We start from the raw sequence: 18,273 nt of genomic DNA on the forward strand, positions 1-18,273 counted from the left end.
ACGCTGTATCGACTCTTCCAGTCTCTGATGCGGCTCTGTGACGGCCTAATAATGGCGGAATACTCCCGCAACGAAAAGGCCGTCTAAAAGGGACTTGTTTCCATAGAGAGGCTAAGTCCCACCCCTTTCCTGTGTTTTCAATTCAGGGCACACAGGGGGTCAAAAATGATTTCTCTCACATTTGAACCGTAGATATTTTTTCCAAAATAATATCCCATGGTGGAACATCTGTTACTTGTATAGAAACACAGACGACCACAGATCAAAACGGCATGAACTCTGATACGTAAACGTTTGCCTTTCATAACAACAGCCGGCTGTTTCTTTGAGTGTTGACATGTTTTTATGACTAGGAGTCCTACTTCAAGTGCTGGTGTTTCCTCCCTGCGTAGCTGAATCCTCATAATAGTAGAACCTTTATGTTCTATTCTCATAGTTTTTTTTTTGTTCAACTTAGACAATAGTCAATGTCTAAGCAGTTTTTCATGTGACTGTGTTGAACAGGCCAATGATCCTGATACAGTCGTCACTCTAGCCATAAACATTAACTATTAATCTGTCAATCAGACTCAAGAACCATCTCAAAGAGGCGACATGTTTGTAAAGAGGAGAGATTTAAGAGCTCAGCACAGTATATAAAATATCTACCAATGAAATAGGTTAGTTAGTAAAGGATCAACATGTATTGAGCTGAAGAGGTGAAATCCCCCCACAGGGTCACATTTATCAGCCTTTTACCAAATAACAAGGAAAATGTCCAGCATACTGGGCACCAGTATGCAGAGTGGAGCTGGCCGGCAGCAGCAACATGTCCAGGCTTGTTCTTCAGGTCGGCGGTATGTCAGGTAGCTTTGACGGGACAGAGAGAGTTAGTTCTGGGTCGAGTGCTTCCAAGTGGCTTAAGTAGACTCTTTCTACGGGTCACTGAACATCCAAATCCTCCTGGAGCCTCTCTCTGTTTGATTTTCTCTTTTTAAATTTCACCTGCAGAGACACAGGTGATGCACAACTAAATGTATGGAGGTTTTTAATAAGTAGTTTGCTCTCTGGAGCTGTTTTCTGCCAGAGGAGGATATCACTCTGTATACCTGCTGGATAATATATTACCACTCTATTGTTTTACAAGAGAAACGAAGTAAAAAAAAAACAGTAAACAGACGTCATGGGATAAACAAAAGAAGATCTTTTTATTTTGTTCAATTATTTTTAAGAAAAAACATTAAAAAACAAACAGAAATGTCTTAAGACAAGTTCAAATATTTAATCATGAGTGAGAAATTCATGTGACGTTGTGTCACTAAAGCCTCTGGTCCCCCAGAGGTCTAGATAGTAGCTCACATTAGTCCAGAGACCAGACCAGACTATGTGGAGAAACCAGAGACTGTCTGTGGTCCAAACAACAAGGTCTCTGCTGTATTTATGTCTAGATGACCTTATTTGGAGTGTTGATGGAGCAGCTACAATGTTAGCATAGCCTAGCACCCATCAACCAGAATCCATTCAGAAAACAAGCATTTTAAAAGTAGTTAGCTTGTGGTCTTACAGACAGAATGAACAAAGCATGACTTCACACTTTTTACTGATCACCATCATTATGAGTTATTTCAGCTTCCTTTTTATCTGGTTATGTTATTAAATCACAGCTAAATAGTTTATTTTGGGTTCAATTCACCGAGCACCTCTGGATGATGTCATGTCTTTATCGTTTTATCTTTTTATCCCTTTATATTTCTTTCTTTGCAAGCACCTCACATTAATTTACAAGCTAATAATAATTTCCTCTGTCCTCTGTACATTTGTTGTTGTTTTGCTTTTACTGTATTTGTGTGTGTACTGTGATTTTTGACATGTCAAAGCACTTTGTTAACTGCTGTTTTTAAAGGTGCTATACAAATAAAGTTATTATTATTATTATTATTATTATTATTATTATTATTATTATTATTATTATTATGAACTCAGACAGGACGGTGTTTATTTCCTGGTGTATCTGGGACTTCAACATGTACAAAGCAACAATAAAGATACATGTAAATGACTTTGATCAAAACAAATCAATAACATAATAATGAAGACATGACAACAGAAACATCATGCCATTTTCAAAGTGAGTATGGAACTCCTAAACGCTTTGCAAAAACGTCTCCAAGGCAACCTGGCAAACTGAGGCTGGTCTGAGGGAGGAAGCAGCAGGTGGGCACCAGTGCCAGATCTGACCCGACAGCGACCCGCACACCAGCTGCCAACAACATGCTGGAGGTCAAACAGCCAAACAAACCACAGAGACCGGCTCCGCCACCACAGATAGATGAGAGGAGGAGGACGCGAGTATCGGGATGCCGAGGCTACAGGTACACTGATATGTTTGTGTCAAACCTCTAAGTCCTGGTTAACCCCTCAATAGAAACAAACTCTTCAGAAATAGTCCAAAATTACTATTTTGAAAATGAATTAATCATTTCAGTCCGTTATCAAGAACCCGACAATCACATGTTTCAGCTTCACTAGAGTTGAGTTTAGTTTGACGGACGACCACGTTCATTTCCTGATTGGTCTTATCGCTTACAACGCCACCCAGAGCTCTACCATAGTACCTCATATTAGTACACAACATTACATTTGTTTGCTGGCACTAAATTAGCAGTTCCCTTCTTCCATACGGAGTTCAGCAACACCTGACCTGTAGACCAGATGAAACCCATACAGATCCTCTCCTGTGATTCAGGCTTTTGAAAGGTGTACATTTTCCAAAACACGCCTATTTATTAAAAAAACAAAAACTCAATCTCAGTTCCAGCAGCGTCTCCCTCCTGTATGGGTTTGACTTTCTGTATCTGCCTGGTAAAACGTCATCAAGCCACATAAAAAACACTGCATCTTTCATTTTTGGGTGGTTTTCCCTTTAGCTAAAGGACGTTGTGTGTCATCAGCTCAGAGCCTTTGAAGTCCAGCAGGTAAACATGAAGTACAGCGGTGTCACCAAGATAAATAAACGCTGCTGTTAGAGAGGCTTAAAGGAGACACACTACAGCTGCAGAGGAGTCGTGCTTCTTCTAGCTGCAGCCTGTGTTTCAGCACTCGTGGGAGTTTGCACAGAGTCTGCCCGGCTACAGGAGGAAGTGCTTTGAGCAGCTCTGGCCCAATCAGAGCTCTGTGTTCCGGTCAGCTGGCTGAGGCTCATCGCTGCGGTCCAATCACGCAGCAGAGTTCGTGGTCAGGTGACCGGCTCAGACCAGCTCACAGTGTTTAGAAGCTGATGAAAACAAAAAGCTAATGAGGCCGTCAGTCGACCCTGCCAGCTGCCTCGCTGTGTGCAGGGCTGGAAGAGGAAGAGCAGGATGTATTATCACCACGGCAACAAGTGTGTGAATGAAAGAGAGACAGAGAGAGAGAGAGACAAACAAAGAGGTGCACCATGTATGAAAGGTAGAACAGCTGGTAGAGAAATAAACTACAGAAAGTTCAGATTTATACTTTGAGTCGACATTTCTAAGGAGAAAAAGTCAAGGAAGAGTGGAGGACAAATCTTGTTCAATGTAACACAACTAAATATACTGTAAACTACTGTACTATTGTGTTTGCATTGTTGAAGGAGAAAAAAGTGAAACGGAAAATAACTGACAACTTCTATGATGATTGATTAATCATATCGGTCACTTGATAGACAAATTCTGTTGTTCCAGCTTCTCAGTTGTGAGAATTTCCTACTTTGTTGCATCTTTTTAGTAGTAAATATTAGGACCGTTCCATGATTTACATTTACATGATTTTATCGCAGATCAGGATGAAAAACAACCACAATAAGTAGATCGTGGTGAATATCCCTTATGGGGATAATTGTAAATATCATCACCAGTGACTTAAGGATTCACAAAAACACTTGACGTACGAGTTGGTGGATAAATCAAACTCTATGAACAATAAGAGAATATGCAGTGATTGGTTTCATGTTTCGCTTCCTGTATTTTATGCAAACTTTTTCAAACTTCTCCTCGAGGGTTATATTTGTTTAAATGTTGGTTGCTACAATCCTCGGACTAATGTGGTGCTAAATTGCGAAGGAATAATCCATAATGTGACATTATGCCATTTTAGGCACTGTATAGCAAAGGTTGCCGTGGCGAGGTGGGCGATTTGCATGTTTCGCCATGGCACAGGAGGCTGTTATGACTTGACTTCACATTGTGCAATATATCCCCAAATGTCCAAGCCTCAAGACATCCAGACACCCATATTGAATTCTAGTCATAGCGCCACCTACTGAAAACAGGAAGTAGATGAGGAATATCAATGAAATGTACATGGTTCGGTCTATGATCAACAGCAACATGACATACAATATTACTGTGTGCCACATAGTGGAGAACATAGCTTCCACCAGAACCATGTACCTGCAACCGGCTTCATTTCCCCATGAACCTAACCAGACTGATCTTGTTGGATTATTTGAAGAACTGTGGTTGCCATGTCTGCTGTCAGGCTGGTGCAGGTGTATCACAGGCTTGAAGTAGAAAAGGTTAATATTGTAGTTTTGAACTAAACTCCTCGTTCAGTCTGCTCCCCAAGACGCCTCCTAAGCTCCACCTCAGGACAAACAGCCCCCCGACCCAATAGCAGCTTTGTTTCCCTTCTCCAGATGGCCACACATACAGTAATCACCCCCTCCCCACACACACACACACACACACACACACACACACACACAGACACACACACAGACAGACACACAGACAGACACACACACACACACACAGACAGACAGACACACACACACACACACCGACAGACAGACACACGCGCGCACACACACACACACACACACAACAGGCATGCAACACACGCTCAGACACCATGTCCATCATGTCCACCCGTTTAAACCAAAGAAGCTCAGACAAGCCAACAACTGTCATTAAGAGCCTTGACTAGACGCTGAGTGTTGGCGGGAGTGTGTGAATGTTTGTGTGTGTGTGTGTGTGTGTCGATAGGGGGTGGGGCTATTATAAGCCATCAGGATGGCGTTGCCTTTTCTTGGCGGGCCACGTCTCATTCAGTCATACAGGTCCAGCGTTTAGCCAGCTGACATTTTGTTCTTCTTTATATTTCCAGATTTAATATCTTGTATCCATTTCTCTTGATATTTCAACATGGGTCATTCCGTGCCAACTCAGCCACCCATGTACATGACACCAGATTTTGCTGAAAAGTGGTGAAAATATGCCTTATGTTACCAAACAAAGGAATCTGAAGTTTCAGGTCAATATCTCAAACGGTTTGCCCGTGGCGTCCATTTGAATTTCAAGTGCCACGCCCCTTTTTGACACATTGGAACTTTGCATTTCATTTGTTGGCATTTTTGGAGGCCCATAACTTCTGTTCTAATAGTGATAGAAGGCTGTGGTCTGTTAGTTCATTGTAGTTTGTACTACACAATTCTGCAGAATCAACATTCCTTACTGTTTGGGTGAGAGGTGGGTCACCAAAGTCCTAAAAAATGTTGACTGCATGTGTGAAATTTCACTTTTTGGGTGTCTCAGCATTAATGATTAATGATCATATTTATTCTAAACAGGATTACTTGTTATATTTGGGAACTTTGCTCTTGCCAAAATTAATTTGAAGGGTATGGTACCACTGGTGGGGGTTTTATGGGGGTCCAAAAACCCTTTCGGGCAGAGGTGACTCTTTTGGAACCCCATATTTGGACCCCCAAATGACCATGTGGGCACTTGATGATCCTAATGGGATTTATACCAGATAAAGATACATATTTGTGTTTTTTCGTTTAATGAAATAAAAACCTTTGACTATGAAGCTCCATCATATGAATTTTATTCTTCATAATGCACCATTTTGGACATTTTTTCCAGAAGTCTGGGATGTAGATCAGGGAGAATTTAGTGATGATAATAGTGAAATAACTTAGTAAGTTTTTTTATATCACTCCTATGCCTCCATAGCAGGCTGAGAGGAGGACACACAGGATGAGCTGCCTACACTCAATAAATAACATCTTTGTGGATTCATCAGACCAGATATTTATCACTATGATCACATTCACATTCAAGCGAACATGCACATGTGACTAAAAGCCCCCCCACTCCCAAATGTCAAAGCATGCAGTGCCCAGGTGGCACCCATTTTGGTTCCTAACAGAGAGGCTTTCACTGGGTTTTATCAGGCAGCAGCAGCTCACAGATAAGAGAATGAAGGAGCCGTTTTCCAAGATGCTAGCTAGCTCTGTGGAAAATCAATAAGGGTTGAGTCCTGAAGAAAGAGGGAGGCATGAAGCTAGAAACACTGGACATGCATGACTGATGCCTCCGACCTTGGAGATATGACTGTGTGTGTGTGTGTGTGTGTGTGTGTGTGTGTGTGTGTGTGTGTGTGTGTGTGTGTGTGTGTGTGTGTGTGTGTGTGTGACTCATGACCATTTAGCTCAGCTCAAATCCAAAGATGGGGCAAATCTGATTCACTCATGAAGATACATGAAACTATCTGAAAATACACATCTTGTGATATCACTTTGATAAATCACTATTTCTGCCTCGCCTTTGACTAAATTCCAGGTTCAACACAAGTGTAGCAGATAGATTTTCAACGGTCTTAAATGCAGCAGCTACTACGTCTTCCTCTGCCTGCACTCCATTTTACCAAATTCCAACTCCTACTTTATTACTTTGGTGAGCAGCTTTAATTGGCACACTACTGATTACCATCTGGTTTAAAGTGCATGTCCCTCCAGATGGCTAACATTGAGCCACGTTAAAAAAACATCTTGTTTTTTTTATTACCATAGTTAAAATCATATGCCAACAGGAGATTGGCTTTTATTACAGTTGGGCTGTTACAATGTTAGTTAAATAGGGTAAAGTTTACCATTTTCCTCAAAAGACTACTATTATTAATTGTAAACATTTCAACATTAATGGACCAATTAACACAATAAAATCATCTTCATTTGGGATCCAGAAAAGGATCGTTTCAATCTTTCATCACATCAGAAACATGTGATGGGGCCTGTCGTTTTAGCCTCGCTAGCAGCATGGCTACATCTGAAGTATATTAACAGCTATTAGATGGATTGCTGGGACATCTTGTAGAGATATTCATGGTCCCCTGGGGATCAATCCAACGGACTTTACTGATCCTATGACTTCTCTGTATCCCCATCAGTAGGTCAGAGTTTTAGGTCGTTCCCATGTGATGAATCCTGAATCCTGACTAACCTCCGGTTCTGAAAGGTGACGCCAAGTTGAAGTGCTAAACACCAAAATGTAGAATTTGAGGGTTCAGAACCTTAGTCCACAAACCAATGGGTGACGTCATGATGATTACATCCACTTCTTTGATACTATGCTATGCTAAGATGTTAGCATGTTAACATGATTGTGTAGGTGATCCATTTTCCTGCCTGCTTCTCCAGCTGGACTTTAGTTTGTGTCACATAGACGTTGAGTGTTTAGAGGTTGCGGCTCATCAGCAGATATTGAAGCTTGATTGATTTACCATACGGGAAATATTGAGCAAACTCAAACTAAAACATTTCTCTCTCTCCAAAGAGATCATAAATAGCACAACTCTTGGTGCATAAACAGGAGGCTGCATGTAAAAAGCTCAGACTTACATTATGTGTCTATGAGCTGCTTGTCAGTGTGACCGCAGCCGAGGACAAGGAGACCAACCATAACAGGAGGCATAATCAACCTCATAAACTACAAATCGCCTTCCTCCGGAGTCAAACAACAGCCTCCTCACGCAGAGAAACAAGCCCACGGCCTCGGCCTCCAAATCACATCTCAGCCACTTAGCGTTTATACGCTCGTATCCATAAAGAGATGTAGAGTGAGAAGCACAGTTTAACACAGAGGAGGCCAAGCCAACGAGAAGGAAATCCACTGGAGGTTTTTAAAGCCAAGGTAAGTTTGACTGAAGAAGAAAATGTTTTTTTAAGTGAATATGTGTTTGTCTAGAAAGAAAACAAGAGGAACTACAAGAAGACAATGAGAGGGAAGATGAGGAAAAAGAAGAAGAGACGTAATCACTCACCGGCAGTAAATTCAATTTAAAAGACTAAAACTGGTTCTGATGCCACTCAATGAGGAAAAAGGAGTTTTATCTGAAGAAAATTAATTTGCTGCCTTTGCTATAGTCCAACACCACCACAGCATAATGTGATGCTTAGTTTGACTTGTCTTGGAACAACGGTGATGGATGGGGTTCTGCTGGTAAGGCTTCTGGCAGGGCTAGAGCTAGCAGGATTTGCGCAAGCAAGGTTGATGCTAGTCCATGCTTCTTAGCATAGGACAGATAAAATAGACAAAATAGTCACGCTACAAGTTTTTAAAAGTGTTCTGCTCTGTCCATGACTTCCCCAAACACCCAGTCAGATGTGAACTGAACCCAGAGACGACCGCATCTCGAGTCCCGTTGTGCCTGAAAGGACCTTAATAATGTAACGAGACATTCAATGTCAGCTTTTAGGAGCTGGTCGTTTTTGAAAATCAGTGCACTTAAGCAGTTGGTTTCAAAACTAAAACATACTCATTTTTTCTTCTTGTTCCATCGAGAGAATGTCTCAGGTCCACTCAACACAGTGAGATCCCGTTATATTGACATTAATACTGTCTGAAGCATCACTGCCTCGCTGCTACAACAACAAGCCTGCATTGTCTGCATGTATCCATCACTGCAACCAACACCACATTAACACATACTGTATTCACATTAATTAACCACGCTTACAGGAGACGGCAAAAATAAAGGGGGGATTTATTCATTATGATGGGTTTTTTTAGTAGCAACAGCTGATTTTCTGGATTTAGAGTTTAATTTAAGACAATTAGCTGAGCTTTAGAGATACACATCAAAAGAATTATAATGGGAATACAATTTAACTGCTAGAATGCTTAAATAAAAAGTCTGATTTCCAACATTACATGATGTGACTACAAGGCTAACAATGAGGGTGTTCGCTGTGAAATAATGTGGGAATGCTAAAGTGTGTATACTATGTATAATATAATAATAATATGTCTATATGTTATAAATAATTCCTCAGCACAGAGGAATCATCACCGTCAGACCCAAGGGACCAAATATGACTTGAGACAGAAATCTGATCAATTACATCTTGATAAGTTGGAATACTGAAGAGCAGCTATTATTTATGCCTCGTCCTCCTGCTGAGGGCTTACAGCCTCTTCACCTTGCTATCAGACAGACCGTTCTGACGGGGATCTGAAGACTTTATCTATGCTCTCTTCAAGGCCACCAGACTCCATCGACACAATTTTCATTTGTCATTTTACCTCTCAGGACACAGGAGAAGCTGATCTACCGCCGCCTCCATCGGTTAGATTGTTGTGTTATTGTGTGACTTTGGTGAATCTGAACTCAACAAAGTTACACGATAGCACAAACAAACTGATGGAGGCAGCGGTAGAGCAGAAAATCCTGTATCCTTAGAGGTAAAACTGCTGCTGTTTACGTGTCGTTCATAGCTCTGCTCCTGTGCTGGTCCTCCGGTCTGTTTCTCCTGGAGCTGAATCTCTCTGGAGAAGAACAACGAACAACCACACTCCCGAACATCACAACCATCCCTTTAATCATCTCATGGATGCACCCGGGCTCTGGCATTCCACATTGAGGATGGGCTCTAAGTAGACGGACAAAAGGAGGACTAACTTTCCATCATGATCCAGGTCCTGGGACTGGGACTGAGCGGCTGGGAGGGACAGCAGTGGTGGAAACAAGGAAACTCTTAAAGTTGCAGCATCATGATCTTTGTCACACTCTCTGCTGTCTGCTGGCTAATAAAACAAGAAAGTAAGTCTCCTACACAATTATGTTCACATTCAACTAAACACTCTTCATTTTCTTTCCAGGGAAGCTTATTATGTCCAGACCAAATGGTGGCAAAACGTTTTCTTTACAATGTAAAGATGTACAATGTCATTGATATACAGATGATTACTTTGTGTTTCAGGTACGGTGGCTGCATGGGTCCACGCAGCGAGCATCGAACAACGTGACCCAGATATTATTATATATATTAGATATTATTTTTAGTTGAACTGAAGCAGGGCTGCTCACCGCTAACTCATTATCAACGGCATGACAAACATCACCTCTGTGTGAAATAAAACTCTTTCCATAGTTACTCTTTGATTCTACTTGTGATTGCTTTTAATGGAACGTCATTGTAGACCTTAACAGTTCACCGTTAAACAGAGGTGCAGATACATTTAGGGGCAGAACATTCACTTTTAAAAGTGGTTGCTAGGCAACCAGGCATTTGATTTCCAAAACTGAAGATATGGTTAGCAATTTTAGTCACCTTGTAATTTTAAATTAAATGAATACGCCAAGTCAGGCCGCCAACGTAGCTTTGATGTAGTTCACTGAGCGGTTTCACATTAACTAAATGATACAACAAACTCATCATTCATCTGGTTTTTGGTCAGTTGATTCAACATCCTGCTTCATCAGGACCCACTTGAGGAAATGACATTCTGGTGAATGTTGATGCAGCATATTAAAGCTTCATGTATATATTCATGTTCTTTGATTAATAGCAGTATTAGTATCATTAGACTCCAAACGACTGCATGTTATGATGAAAGGTGGTTGAAACATGACTGTAGAGAAGCTGCTTCTATGCTGGTTTGAATGCTTAGTGTGAGTGAGGCGTCTACAGTCACACACTTTTTAATGGAGTTAATGAACAGACAGAACACTGAGCTTTTGTCAGCGCTGACATACTTATACCCATGGCCACAAATTAGCGGCAACAGACGGCTCCTTTTTTCAGGCAGTCTTGATTCGGTTGTTTGGTCCGCACCAGCCCAGACAAACCAGACTAACAGACCCAAATTTGTTTTAACCAAACCAAACAGGTGAGGTTTAGAAAGCAACTTTAAAAGACCTCAGTGTATCAGGGCTAATGTGTTCACAGCAAATAAGAAGCCAGCGCAAATTGCAATGTTGTCTCCTGTGTCTGTGGTCCCCCAGAGGTCTAGATAGTAGCTCACATTAGTCCAGAGACCAGACCAGACTATGTGGAGAAACCAGAGACTGTCTGTGGTCCCCCAGAGGTCTAGATAGTAGCTCACATTAGTCCAGAGACCAGACCAGACTATGTGGAGAAACCAGAGACTGTCTGTGGTCCCCCAGAGGTCTAGATAGTAGCTCACATTAGTCCAGAGACCAGACCAGACTATGTGGAGAAACCAGAGACTGTCTGTGGTCCCCCAGAGGTCTAGATAGTAGCTCACATTAGTCCAGAGACCAGACCAGACTATGTGGAGAAACCAGAGACTGTCTGTGGTCCCCCAGAGGTCTAGATAGTAGCTCACATTAGTCCAGAGACCAGACCAGACTATGTGGAGAAACCAGAGACTGTCAGTGGTCCCCCATTGGTCTACGATAGTAGCTCACATTAGTCCAGAGACCAGACCAGACCATGTGGAGAAACCAGAGTTCAGAATGAACAAAGCATGACTTCATATTTTTTACTGATCACCATCATTATGAAGTTATTATCTGTTTATTGCTATTAATTCACAGCTAAATAGTGTATTTTGGGTTCATCCAGCTGTAGTAAACCAGCTGACGTGTGTCTAGAGATACAGTGAATCCAGGTGGGTGAAACTCACCGAGCACCTCTGGGTGATGTTATGCATGAAACCTGGTTGATGTCTACATGAAGGTAAGCCCCGCCTCCTCTCTGGTGCGTCTAACACAAGTGACACGAATACACACAAATGATCCCGCGGTCAAAGTCTAGGCAAGCGTTCACTTTGTGTTGAACGCAGCATAATGAACGGGTTAACAGTTTCCAGTCAGGATGAGTAAAACATCTAAAGTGTTGCATTTGTGCTTCTTGCAATGAATCTTCTGAGTGCTAAAACCAATGTGTTCCTCGTGCTTTCTGGTAAATATTCATTATGCAAACAGCCTGTCAGAGCCGCCAACACACTGTGAGGAAACACTTGAGACGAGAGCTCCTAAAACACAGCAGGGTTCTCCTTTGGTGAAACTTTACACAGAGAGATTCAGTATTTGTTCCTCAACACTGATAACAATGGTGAGTCGGTGCAGCACGAAGCAGCGCAACTTCTCCATCATCAGTCGTGCCAAAGACAAGTTCCTGTTGCTGCTATCAGCAGCAGAGCTTCCACTTCTTCTGATTGGAAAGGTCGCACTAGATAACGTCTAACGGCACTTTTGACTGTAGAGAAAAGTTCCCAGTGGAGACACAGCTTTAAATGCTGCTGCGTTGTTCACTTCCTGTGCTGTGAAAGGTCACAGCAGAGACGACTAACATTCCAGTTTGAATAGCCGGAAGGTTGGTGAGGCAGCTTTGCATGAGTCTATTCCTTCTGACAGCTTTGTAGTTCCACTTTACAGAGCCGGCTATAAATAGTTGCCCACAGAATAAATGGAATAAGTAGAAAACAACAGAGATTTGAGAGCTGTGGAATTTGAAGCTTCTGATGACTATGTATGAATGCATTTAAAGATAGCTTTTCACATGCCAACAACTCTCATGTCCAGTGTTCACCCAGAAATATGATTTGATATTGTGAATTGTCGATCAGTTAACCACAGGTTTGCTAATCAATCGATTGTTTAAGTCATTGTATTCTTTGGATTGGATTGCACTTTTAAAATGTGAAGGTTTTTCTGCTTTCATTGTTTTATATAGTTTAACATTTTGTGGTTTTGGACTGTTTGTGAAATCTTTTACAGATTATTGTAGTATTTTTATTGACACTTCTGAGACTCCATACATGAAGATGGCACCTTATGGTAATTTATCAAATTAATAATAATAATTAAGAGAGTACTCAATTAATTTAATGAGTTGCAGCCCTTATTTACAAAGTAAAAACGTGAAACTTGTGACACTTCTTGTGACGCAGTTCTTGTAAAAGCCAGAATGAACAGAACAGGATGCATTACCAAACCAAACTAGATGAGCACAGATAATCGAATGTCACCACCACATTTGACTGTCTCGTTTTGTAGCTGTGGCTGCCAGAACAAACTGCTCAATAATACCCAGCGATTCAAGGCCAGTTCTGTGCTGGTGAAGCTGATGTGTGGACAGTTAGCCTGCACATGAACTAGTCGATGACGTACGGAAGCGACATTGAATGTCTCCAGCTCCAGATGTGACCTTCCAGCAGCAGAAAGTGAGGCAGAGTAGCGCTGCATGCATCCGATGATGGAGCCACACCCAGCTTCACTTCATCAAGCCTCTTTCCTCCGAGGAGTCTGCTTCTTTAGGCCTGTTCTTTATCAGTTTTATCTTTACATATACATGAAATACTGTATATGGCTGCGATAAACGATTATGTTCATTGTTGATTATTTTACATTTCCATTGGTTTTTATTCTTTTATGTATTGATCTTTATATTTGCATATTTATTTTCTCATTCCTCTGACTCCCTACTGCTCAGAGTGTCTCACGCTGTCTCTGTCCAAACTGTTGAGACATTTCATGTGGATGCATGAGACAGAGCGACAGAAACAAGGCTAATCTGGTGATCTCAGCAAAGCCACCGATTCTCCTCACTGCACTGATGACTTCCACTGTTTCACTACTTCCTCTCAAACATCCACACGCTCCGACCGCCGACAGCCAACAAACTCCGGCTTTGCTCTATTTGAGAGATTACACAAAAATAAAGTCCCAGAAGTTTGATTTGTTTGGACGTTTTTTTTTATGTAAAAGGCAGTCTGTGTCAGCGAGGCTGAAACAGTCACAGCTGTGGTTTGAAGGAGCTCAGTGAGTCTTAAATGGGTTAAACCATTTCCTCAGAGAGGGGGATTCCCAGGCCCACATGTGGAGTGTGGTCTTACCCTGGGGTTTTAAAAATTCCTCGTGCCTCAGTCTTCAGCTCCCATTTAATTTGTCCTTTACCTCCCACTGTTTAATGGAAACACAAACCTGGTGACCTCTGACCTTTTCACGCCTGGTTGCCGTTGATGAATTTAATGAAGTTATCTTTTGCTGTTCATGTTTTGTTTCTTTTTATTCAGTCACAAGATGTTCAGTTCTCGATAAAGGTCCCTAATTTCTTTTTAAGGTATTCTTTGTTTATACATTGCAGAAAACACATTTCCTGACACATGTTCAAAAAAATTCAACCAATGACAGATAAATAGACAAACAGTTCCTCCAGATGCATTAATCTGATGCCGACTCATAGCTGGATCTGACTATGTTTATACATTACATACACACACATTATATAAGAGTTGCAATGATTAGTCAAGCAAACAACTTTTAAAACGCTTGTTTTCTGAATGGAGTATGGATTGATAGCCTAGCGGCTATGCTAACATTGTAGCTGCTCCATCAACACTCCAGATAAGGTCAAGAGTTTTAAGCAGATTTTGAAGAATATCAGGACAATATCCATCCATCCATCCATCCATCCATCATCCATCATCCATCGTCTACCACTTATCCTGTATTCAGGGTCGCGGGGTCTATCAGGGCCCAGGATAATATAGTAAATCCCAATTATTTCGAATAATCGTGAGGTGAAATTTTCATATGGTCCCATGCCTAATCGGGACTTAGAAAGTGGGATCGGTGGGATCTCTACTTACAATTTGTAAACGTGTCAGAATAAGGATGGTCACCACATCAGTATCAAGAAAATTGCATAGAAAATAAGTTAAAATTGAAACAGATAGAAACAAGATATTTTCAATTTAAAGTAAAAATGTCAGAACTCAATCACAGCTGGACAGATTTCAGAACATGAGAGACAGGTTGCACATCTGATATATTTAAACAGAACACATTAATGATTAAAGGAGTTTTAAACTTCTTTTTTTCTGCCCTCCCTCCTCCCTCTGTTTTACTTTTCCATCCCAACAGCTGTTGTCGGTGCACCGCTGCAACACGGCAGCTCTCTCTGCAGCTATTCGCCAGCCTGGGAAGCCTAACCAATCGCCAAGTGTTGAGGATCTCTCACACACACACACACGTTTCTGGGTCAGATGTTTAGCGAGGCAGAGCAGAGCAGAAAAGGCTTGGTTCATCCTCACACGTGGTTATGATTCACAGAATCCTGAGGACCTAAACTCAAAATGTCATGGTTCGTTTACGTTCCGGTGCATGTGAGCTTTTCCACAGCCGCTGCTTTAATGAGACGTTTACAGCGGCCGTCGTTCTGCCCCTGAGCCACAAATAACAACAAAACAATTTCAATAAAGACGGGATTTCAGCTGTATTCATACGAACAAACACACCCACATGCTCCATCACTGGGCTTCATTATATCATCATCATCATCATCGGGAACAGCAGAGCTGAAGATTAAATGGGAATATGAGTTTTCATCAGCCATGTCAACAACTTATTAGGACTTGTATTGTCTTTTTTGGTATGAACCTGGAATATTCTGTGTATGTACACATGGTGAGGGTCCACGACTACACAGTTCAGTGTTACACGTTCAATGCTGCTGTCACTGTAACACCTTGAGATTGTGACGCCATATTGTTCCAGTGTAAAATATCCAGCAAGCTCTAGTTTTACCCCAAAACACGTTACGTCCCTGCTGCTCAAACTCTTGAAGGATTATCACGCCTGGTTGCTCTGACCGTCATGTGACAGACAGACTCAATGTCCCTGATGTGCATGAGATGATTCAGTGTCAACATCTGTACAACCTCAATTTGTCACAGCAGTTTCAGAAAACTACCAGTGTCGCCACGCTGCCGCCGACTGTAGCATAGCGTGAGGTTGCAGCGCTCCCGTTGCAGATATTTGTTTTAATATGCTGGCCTCGGGGAAACAAACACTTTGATGGACTGATCTCGCTGCTCTCCACCTACAACAATTCATTGTGGTAAGCAGTACACACAGCGAACAACATACATACAATTCAACACATACCACAATTCAGGTATTTAAACAGTAACACAATGCTTATTCAACTATTTTTCACCTGCACATGAGCAAGCCGTCATTAAACCAGCGCTCAACCCTCGAAAACCTAAATATTTAGCTTCTCAATTAGAAATATTACGATTCCATTTTTTCCTCTCCGATAACAGAACTTGTGTATCGGTGTTAAAAACACAAGTTAAGCTCATAATTCCCTCTCAAATCTATTTTATATTGCTGTGAAAACATCTCCTTCAAACAACTGGATATTCAAGTTCCTTACCAAAAACTACATTTTACAAGATTACATTTGAACACATCATGTGGTAATATACCTCCGCTCAATACTTATTTTTACTGAATGAAGCCTGAATCACAATGCCGTTAGCTCCGTTATTTGGCCAAGCAGGACTTTGCTAACGGCTAACAGCTAAAGTTAACTAGCCGCCGTCGTGCTGCTTTCAACTCAGATCTGTTGTTCACAGTGTGGAGTGAGCAGGACTGATCGGGTTAGTCATGGGACAATACGACTATCACGATTATTCAGGCCAAAATAATTGCGATATTATCTTAATTATCATCTGAATACGCTTAAAACCCTCATCCCAAGTGACACATGTTGTTGATGTTCCTGTGTAGCGTAAAAGAGCTGATCAATGATGCTGACGTGATGTGGGATCGGTGCATGGACGCGTCCGGTATTCTGGGCTGCATCAGGGCACTTCATTGGAACAACTGTAGTTTCAGTTAAACCTGCAATAACTATGTCGACCAGCATGTTGGAGTTTACTACATTTGCACCACAGACCTCAAGTTGGGGCGCTCAACGTTCACTGAAATTCACTTGGATTTGAACCCTGTTGTTGCAGGTGAGCATGTGTGTGTATTTTCCATTATAAAGCAAATGAGAGCGAATCACAGCTGGACACAGCTGGAGTTATATGATGGCGTGAATGCTTACAGGGTGATGGGAAGATTTCCATGCAGTGGACGCAGCGTTTTTTTTTTTTGTTTTTTTGCTCAAACTTGGCCACATGGGTTGATTTTCAAATTAAAGCTCTCAGTAAAAAGACACACCTCATCACGTCTACCAGGCAGCTGCAGGACGACGCTCGTCTCTGGGGTGGAAATGATGTGGGCTGCAGGAGGTCTCCATCAGATGCCGTTTCCACTATGTGTGTGTGTGTGTGTGTGTGTGATGGGATGAGCAGGCCTATCTCCATTAATGCAGCACAGAGCCACTCCAGCAAAAAGGCCTGCTGGGCAATACTGTGCACAAATGCGCAATGAAACACCGCCCACCCAATGGCGCACAAGTCGGTCAGCGTGGTAAAGAAGGCTGTCATGCACGGATGGGGTTGGCCCGATCGCCGCGTTGCAACGCGTGCAGTGTGCAAGGAATATTTTACTAGGGTGTGGATGAGAGGAGGAGGAGGGACCTCTATGGGACGAAAATAGGTCTACTGGGGAGATGTTTGCAAAATAGAATAAAATATATAATATATATGTATAATACATGGATGTGTATCAGTGAGAGGCCAAATCAGAGAGATAATCCAGTCCAGACCACACCGGTCCCAAGTAAAGGAGGGGGAGACTTGTTATAATAAACCTGTTCCTGAGACCGTGAGAGGGGAAAATACATAAATGCATGTTTGTGCTCCAGTTTCCGCCCGTTTGTTCTGTCGGTTGGGGATTTAACACACACACACACACACACACACACACACACACACACACGCACACACACACACACGCACACACACACACAGATGGAGGCTCACACCAACCTTGTAGACTTGTCCATAGGTGCCATTTCCAACCACTTCCACCAACTCGAAAATCCCAGCAGGATCCTGTATTTAACAAACACAGAAAAACAAACACGTTGGTAAAAACTAGATGAATTGATTCCCTGTCGTCTTTAGAATCGGGGTTCGTTCGATGTCGGAGCCGGCTGCGCCCGGTTTGCTGGCCTCCCATGCCAGCGGATATTAGACAAAGAAAAGCCACCGCAGGACTGTGTCAACAACAGCACAGCGCGTATTTTTATTTGTGGGCATGAAACCATGAGATGTCTTTGTGAGACACACTCACCCTCAGGGATGCCAGGTCTATATCCACCAGACTTTTGGCCGGCGACTCGTTCGCCATTTTCGTGAAAAACGGTGCAAAATCAGCGGAATAACGGCGTGTTTCTAAGCGTCCTTCAGGCGGACGGTGTGCGTCTCATCCTCGGGTGGCTTTACTTTTAATCCACTTGGTGATATTTTCTATCCAAGGCGCGTTTTTCCCTCTTTGTAATCCCGGACAGACGCTCCGCTGCTGCTACATACCGACCGACTGCCGGAGCTGGAGCCC

General features: G+C 42.2%; 1 protein-coding gene across 14 annotated transcripts in view; it reads right to left on the reverse strand.

The window, feature by feature from the left end:
* The window catches only part of LOC311021768 (mitogen-activated protein kinase kinase kinase kinase 4-like), a 109,812-nt gene extending 91,539 nt beyond the window's left edge, over positions 1-18,273 (reverse strand). For 5 of the 14 annotated variants that reach the window (XM_084022549.1, XM_084022557.1, XM_084022558.1 and 2 more), the window contains exons 1-2: positions 18,010-18,271; positions 17,703-17,768 (exon numbers count right to left, since the gene is read on the reverse strand). In XM_084022549.1, the coding sequence (XP_083878675.1) occupies positions 17,703-17,768; positions 18,010-18,066 (123 nt within the window). In that variant the 5' untranslated portion in view covers positions 18,067-18,271. Of the gene's footprint in view, positions 1-17,702; positions 17,769-18,009 lie in introns of all 14 variants that reach the window. The other 9 variants (XM_084022555.1, XM_084022554.1, XM_084022547.1 and 6 more) reach the window with 5 other exon arrangements.

Source organism: Eutrigla gurnardus, assembly GCF_963514095.1.
Source record: "Eutrigla gurnardus genome assembly, chromosome: 12".
NCBI lineage: Eukaryota > Metazoa > Chordata > Actinopteri > Perciformes > Triglidae > Eutrigla > Eutrigla gurnardus.